A 7,835-nucleotide genomic window follows, 5' to 3' on the forward strand; every position below is an offset into this window, starting at 1 on the left:
TTTGATTTTGGGGGCCCGTTGCGGGCCCCCAGGGTGTAGGCGGGTGGGGGGTGCACATGGGGGGTACCTATGGTACCCCCCAGTATTTACATGCCTGCCGCTTTGTGCATGTAAATGTAAAACATGCACTTTTAACATTGCGGCGGGTGCTGCTTGAAGCAGCACCCGCCGCAATGTTAAATATCCAGGATGTGACCGCCAGGGTGGCGGTCACATCCTAATTTGCACGAAGGGACCGCCGCAGCCCATGCGGACGGTCCCTCCACCTCTGGAATGGCGGACGGACGCAAGTCCGTCCGCCATCCTAATCGGCCCCTAAATACGGAATGTTCACACCAATACTTTTACTAAGCTAACAGTCGTGGGGTCCATCGACAGCCGCTCTGAGCTTCATCACACCAACCTATGCCAAAGATCACACAGGTGATTCCAACATAGTAAGGGGTAGGTCAGTGGTTGTTGAGCGTTTATGAGAGCAGTCGCTTTTTGTTTGGCAAAGGACAAGGAGGTGCAGCTATAGTTATAGTATCGATATGTATTTATTCTGCTTTCTAGTTAAGAGCAGGATCTTTTCTCAGAGCTGCGACTGAAGTAAAACCTTTAAATTTCAGGACATTTTGGACCCTCCCTTCTCCCAGGTTTCATGAGCTCTCCCTCCAAAGGCAGAATTCGTGAACTCCCCGTGACTCGCTGGGCAGCACTCCCCCTCCCCGGACACACCGGAGCACTTTGCTGCCGGCAGCTACCACCACACCTTCCCCGGGCAGGCTGGGACTGGTGCAGGGATAAATATTATGTCGGCCTAGAAACAGCTGCAGGCTGGTCACTGTCGGGGGACGGAGCAGTGTTTTGTGCGCATAGAAGTTTATTGAAAGTTCACGCATAGTTGCCGAGCAGTGGTGGGGTATAAAGGAATGGATTCCCACCTTTTAATGACATTCAACATATTTACAGTTACATTTCGCGGGTAATTGCAAATCTGAGACACAGGAACACTAAGTGATTTACGCAGCATCAACACATTGTTGAATATTGGAGCTGGCATTACAACTCAGGCAAAAAAAAAAAATCAGATGCCCAGACTTCAACATTTCCAGCTTGGCCATTAGGGCACGTGTCCGCCAAGCTGTTCCTCGGTTCACCTCTCAATGAGGGTTTAAAGAGGACCCCCTCATTCTAAGCAGTCGAAGTGGTACTAACCGGTGTGTCTCTCGCCCCTCACTAGCTGAGGTGGGCAAGGGGGTCTGTGCATAGGATCCAAAGTTAATGCTGAACATTGCAGTGGCTGGTTAAACTAATTCTGCAAACATTCGGTGGTGCCAAATAAAGACCTAGGCCCCGAGGGGGTAAATGTATCGGTTGGAAATATATGCACGTATGTAACTCACCCGCAGACTTCCTTTTGAAAAGGACGAGTTTCACTCTAGAATACAGCCCTAGATTTGATTTACATTTGAGGCCAAAAGCGCCCCCTCCCCCTTGAATTTGCAAAATCCGACGTACTCAGATTCTTGTAATCTGAGCTAGTGCAAACAGTAATAGATGCTGCTGGCAAAACACTCTGGGTCACTCAGCACTCAACGCACTGACTGCTTTTACAAGGCACTGTGTGCGCATCCCCGCAGCAGTTTCAACTGAAAAGAAAACGTGTCAACAAAGAAAACAACCAAGGACTGTGCTTAAACAATGAACACTATTGAGCCAGAAGTGCAATTTCAAAACAATTTATTAACATATTCAACATGGGATGTTATTTAGTCCCATAACTTTCAACATAAATAATTTCTCAGTTTCATAATTTAAATACATAAATATAACAGGTTACTTGCCATTTGTTTTTCAAACACAATAACAAAATACTTATTAAATAAATAACAACGTAGTGTTTCCGTCGAGGAACATATTAAATGTTCATGTACTTCATAAAAAACGAGAACTTCGTGAGGAAAAGCAGAACACGTTTTCAAACAAGTTCTTTTCTTCATTGCTTCTAAAAACTGTAGTGTTTCACAACAATTAGAGCAATAACTTTAAATATTAAATACACATTAATAGTTTGAACATCAGTCATATCATAAAACGTGTCGTTTTGTTCAATCAAGTAATCAGAGCAAATTCACATACTTTCTTCTCAAGAGCATCAGTGGCATGCGGCCGGACAGTCAGTTTCATGTCACTTTCACTGAAAAGTCACTTCAAGTTTAGAGTCCTTCTGGCCTTGTTAAGGCATACGTAAGAAACCCCACCATGGGATTAAGTCCAGTAGAGCAGAGCTGGCAGCTACCCACACGGCATCGCTGCTGGCAGGAGTTACCAGGTGCCCACGGCTGTCAGAGAGCCCTCGGGGCAGTGCAGCCCCTGCACAAGTTCATCTAGTCCGACTCTCCGACCTCAGAAGGTGAGGAGCATCCACCCGAGGGGGCGGCAGGTCATGTTGAGGGGCTGCGATGCTTGTTCCTGCAGGGTCTGGTGCAGGGTGGGTGCTTCATGCAGGACTGATGGTGATGCCAACAGGACAGATGCATGCTCAGGCATGGATACTGCCCCCTGCAGGAGTTCCTTCATGGCTGCAGCGGGTCCCTCGCGGAGCTGCTGGTGCTGCAGGCTCGATGCTGGTCCCTGCAGGGATGAAGCCAGTCCCAGCTGCCTTGGTGCCGGTCCCTGCAGGCTGAAGGCCGCCTCGTCGCCCTCCTCCAGGCACACCTGCACAAACACCACCAGGCACAGCACGTAGAGCCAGCGCCGGGCCGGGTTGCGCTCCTCGGGCGGCATGTAGCGGTTCCGCGTCTGGAATTGGTAGAGCACTTTGCGGGCCCGCTTGGTGTGGGACCGCCGCGGGGGCTTGTCCGTGGAGGCCGTCGGCAGTGCTTCGACGTCAAAGGTGAAAATCTCGGGCAGGCTGCTCCGGGCGGGGATGTGGGGCGCCCGCGGCAGGGAGGGCGTCGGTCCCCGGGAGAGCTGCCCGGGTGCAGACAGGGTCAGCGCTGCAGGCCTCTTGTGCATGGTGCGCTCTGCGGACTGTTGGCACATGCTCTTTTGCTCCAGCGCTAGCTTTGTGTCTCGAGCGACGACTGTTCTCAGCCAATCGGAGCAGAGCGCGTGAATCTTGGAGAGGAGCTGTGAATGCCTGCGAACGCTCCGCGCGCCGCATATATAGTTTGTCTGACACTTCAAGACTCCGCCCCCAATGCGCACGCCCACCGTGACGTCTCATCGGACCGCCTCTCTGTATTTCCAGGCTGAGGAAATTCCCGGGCAGCGAGCCCATGCTGTGTTTTAGGGCCATTGTCATTCACAATGGGTTGAATTAGCGCCAGGGGGCATTGAAATGGGGCATTGAAATGGGGCATCAGGGGTTCCGGGTTAGACGGGAAGTGCAGAAAAGAAAGTAAAAAATAATATTTTTTTTTATCCCCGAAGGTGTTCTTCTACAGTCCACATTTGCATTTTTAGAAGAGGGCGACAAAAGGCAGTGGGTGAGCGTGCTAAACCCTATTAAATTTAATTCTTTAGATTTATGTCACAGTCATTTTTTGCGTGGAGTTTTATATAGCGCTAACTAGACCCGGAGGCATCAGAGCGCTTTACATGAGCAGCACCAGTTAAGTTACACACGGACGCATTCATTTTTGTTAGGCACGGGGTGAATAAGTGATTTGCACAGAATGTGAGCGTCCCTGAACCCTGCCGAGACTGAAACCAGTTCCCCAGCTCCGAGGTCTACGCCCTAGCCGTTAAGCCACATTCTCTCATCTGTTGCTGCTCCCTTTAATCGTAAACGAAGTAGATGTTACCCAGCGTCTCTGCTGCTCTGCATATCTGTAAAATAATTCAGCCAAATAAACATACCACAGCTGTTAACCAAAGACCACAAGTGCAGCTAGACAACTGCGAACCAACGTGCCACTTGGACACAAATAAGTTATAAACTAAGAATTGTGTTTTGGTGATAAACGAGAGAGCGTGCAGCGCAGTGTGTAACCAGGAAACCTGAACTCCAATCCTATCTTTTTTTAGTTTTAAAAACCGTGTATTCCTATGCAAATACCATGATTTACAATGCATAATTTTCATTCAGTGTCGAATTTGAGAGGACTTTAAAGTGCTGCGATTCAGGAGGAGGTGTTGTGCATGCAATAACATCACTCTTGTATGGTTTACTGGACGATAATGTAGATCCGTATTTAAAAACACTACACAGTATATATAAATATAAAGTGCATATGACAAATCGACTTGTCTCATGGTTCACTAATGGCATCGTCGCCAATGAGTGTGGGTTTTGAACGTTTGCTTAGAAAGTACTTTTGGAAAATATCACTTATTGCAGTGACGTCATGTATTAAATCGAAACGCATTTATTACACAGCTTACAGATCAGCCACAGGCCTTCTGTGGACTAGGGAGGACCGGCTACTCTATACCTTCTTGCTGTGACCACTCTCTTTCTTCACATACATGATGGGTGCTTCCATATTTAAACCCTTCGCATACGCAGTTCCATACGTGTCTTCCATCTAGGTTCGTAGGTGGTCTTACACACCCACCACAGTCAGTTACAGCTTTAATTGTAATCATCCCACATAGCAACAATCTACAGCCTCATCTGTGTATGCTCGTCTTTTTCAACGTTTTCACCAGTGCCATCCTGAGAAACTCTTTGTTCCAGAGTGGGGGTCTCTAACCTTTTCTGTAATAATGGCTGCTGACCGAATGAAAGTCATCCCGAGCTACTGAAATCAATAGTGTTATAATAGTGAGAGCTCCAGGCAAAATTACACTTGTGGCTACCCCAAGCAAGATTGTCAACAGTGATCACCTCAGTGCATCAAGCAAGGTGGCCAGCAGTAATGTTAAACATGTTTTTTTAATTGAGAATGCCTCTACGTGGATAATACAGGACACCAGTAGCTGAAAAACCCCTGTCACCAAGGTCATACGATGAGTAATAAGTCTCTCCAATGTCACAAGATCTGTCAATCTAATATCAGATTTAAGTTTATTCTTGCAATGTAACCATCTTATGAGTTCAGACAATACTCACATTTCCATGTCAAATACATGCTTTTCAATTTTGATTACATGTATTATTTAAACCAAGCAAAGGCAAAATGTATTAGTTTGGCTGCACACCGGAGAGCTACTTGCATGTAACTGGAGAGCTACCAGCTCATGTGACTGTATCTGCCCCAACCCTACTAGAATTTGAAAGCACCAAGCTTTACAGTACTTTGGTGTGTCCTTGGAATACGTGTAAAAGAAATGCCTTAGCAGACTAGTAGAGCTTATGCTATGTCAGCCACTTGCTTGCAATTTTACAGAAATCATAAACTGAGCCAATTTGCAAATACTTCGCAGACGTCAAAATTTGCACAACAGTGCACGTGTGTGGAACTGCCCACCAGTGCGCCTCAATCGTGATGCAAAGGGTGGGTGGGGAGCTTATAGTCACTCATTCCTTGGACTCACAGATACAGCCACCAAGATGTGTCAACACTATTTTTATTAAAAGTGAAGCAGCCTTGGTGGTAAGAGTTGGTATTGTCCAATGAAAAGCATACCTCCTCTGCTAAGAACTGCCGGCACTCTCCCATTGAACACATATGCCAGTTCAGCTGGGGCAAATCAGTACTATGTCACTGAAGTATTGGATACCCACGGAGAACTTTAGACACTATGGGGTCGATTCCGATTCGGAAAAAAAAACGTCCGTACGATTTGTATCCGGAGCCCTCTCCGTACGAATCGTACCCGTCCGTCCGAGTCGCGAAGTACGATCCGTATTCCGTGAATCCGTCCAAATTGTCGCGATCCGTACGTATTGCAAGGCTGAAACCGTGAACCGTACGACTCGTACACATACTGTACGACTCGTACACATGCCGTACGACCCGACGAGTACGATCCGGACCGGGGTATGAGGACGCGATTTGTACGGTCCACGTCAGGTAAGGGCGAGTCATACGGAAAAGCACACAAACACATACACACCGTACGGTCCGTACCCCCCATAATCGCAGGGGTACGCACCGTACCCCTGCGATCATGGGGTGTACGAGCCGTACCCCCATTGTACGATCGGTGTACGAGCCATACCCCATGTACAATCGGTGTACGAGCCGTACCCCCATTGTACGATTGGTGTACGAGCCGTACCCCATGTACGATGGGTGTATGAGCCGTACCCCATGTACGATCGGTGTACGAGCCGTACCCCCATTGTACGATCGGTGTACGAGCCGTACCCCATGTACAATCGGTGTACAAGCCGTACCCCCATTGTACGATCGGTGTACGAGCCGTACCCCATGTACGATCGGTGTACGAGCCGTACCCCATGTATGATCGGTATACGAGCCGTACCCCCATTGTACGATCGGTGTACGAGCCGTACCCCCATTGTACGATCGGTGTACGAGCCGTACCCCATGTACGATCGGTGTACGAGCCGTACACCGATCGTACAATGGGGGTACGGCTCGTACACCGATTGTACATGGGGTACGGCTCGTACACCGATCGTACAATGGGGGTACGGCTCGTACACTGATCGTACAATGGGGATACGGCTCGTACACCGATCGTACATGGGGTACGGCTCGTACACCGATCGTACATGGGGTACGGCTCGTACACCGATGGTACAATGGGGGTACGGCTCGTACACCGATCGTACAATGGGGGTACGGCTCGTACTCCGATATACAATGGGGGTAAGGCTCGTACACCCCATGATCGCAGCGGTACGGTGCGTACCCCTACGATCATGGGGGGTACGCACCGTACCCAGGGGGGCCGGTCCGTACCTGTTTCGGCGCGACCTCTGCTTTTACAGCTGTTTTCAGCTCCCGTAGAAAAAGGGTCGTACGGTGCGTACCCGACACGTATCGTACTTGCTGGGTCGTAAAGACCAGCCGCGAACCGTACAGATGTCGTGTACAGCGGGTGCTGAGCGAGAATCGTACAGAGATTAGAGTCGTACGGTGTCTTGTACGACTTGTACGGAGTACGGCTCCTGGTACGAATCGTACTTCGTCGTACGTACGGGACGTTTACAGGTATGATTCGTACGGGGAAAAAACGCTCCGTACGACGATTCGGAGCGCTTTTTACCGGATCGGAATTGACCCCTATGTCAATGACAGCTTTTCAACCATGCTCAGATGTGCTGTGATTCCCAAGCACCCTTACTCCCACTGGCGTAGAATTCACTGGTTCAGGATGGTGTAGGAAGAGTTCACATTCTCTGACCATTAATTCATAGCCCTCTCTACTGAGACTGCCATTGAGAAATGTAAATTAAAATGTTACGTTGCTTATGTAGCACTTCATGCCAGCATGTTTCTAGCGTTTGCATATTTAGCAATGAAGGCCCAAGCAGAAAAAGTAGGCTGCCTAGGGTCACACACTGTGGTCACATGGAAAAGCCAGCTTGTAATTCAGGCCACCAAATGAAACACTACATTACATCAGTGTCTCTCTCGTGGACAGTCCTATAAAACTAAGCAAACAAGAAAGTTTCATGCTCGTATGCAATGCAAACTTAAAAAAATATATACAAATAGGTTGTGTTTATCATTGTTCCTTTATTCTTAGAGTTCATTAGTGTACCGTTGCAACTGTCCTGCAGAGATTAGATAATGAAAAAGAGAGGTCAAATACTGACCACATCATTGGTCAGCATATCTAGGGAAAAGTTACAGATGGCCAAAGAATACTAGCAAGGAGAACTTTTACCTTGTTCAAGGGTGTGGCTAAAATATTTTTTTTCTCAGAATTTCATATAGCGTGAACTTGACCAGAAGGTATGAGGTATCAGAGCACTTTACATTAGC

The 7,835-nt window shown here is 48.1% G+C and overlaps 1 protein-coding gene across 1 annotated transcript; it reads right to left on the reverse strand.

Moving 5' to 3' along the window:
* Nucleotides 1-1,743: 1,743 nt before the first annotated feature.
* LOC144753083 (uncharacterized) lies at nucleotides 1,744-3,111 on the reverse strand. Its single transcript, XM_078640873.1, has one exon. It carries the CDS (start codon nucleotides 3,028-3,030, stop codon nucleotides 2,392-2,394), a length of 639 nt encoding a protein of 212 aa, XP_078496999.1. The 5' UTR covers nucleotides 3,031-3,111; the 3' UTR covers nucleotides 1,744-2,391.
* Nucleotides 3,112-7,835: the final 4,724 nt, after the last annotated feature.

Source organism: Lissotriton helveticus, chromosome 5_1, assembly GCF_964261635.1.
Source record: "Lissotriton helveticus chromosome 5_1, aLisHel1.1, whole genome shotgun sequence".
Classification (NCBI taxonomy): domain Eukaryota; kingdom Metazoa; phylum Chordata; class Amphibia; order Caudata; family Salamandridae; genus Lissotriton; species Lissotriton helveticus.

Excerpts from the sequence above, each read along its gene's own strand:
- LOC144753083 (XM_078640873.1), bottom strand. The coding sequence starts at position 3,030 with ATGTGCCAACAGTCCGCAGAGCGCACCATGCACAAGAGGCCTGCAGCG.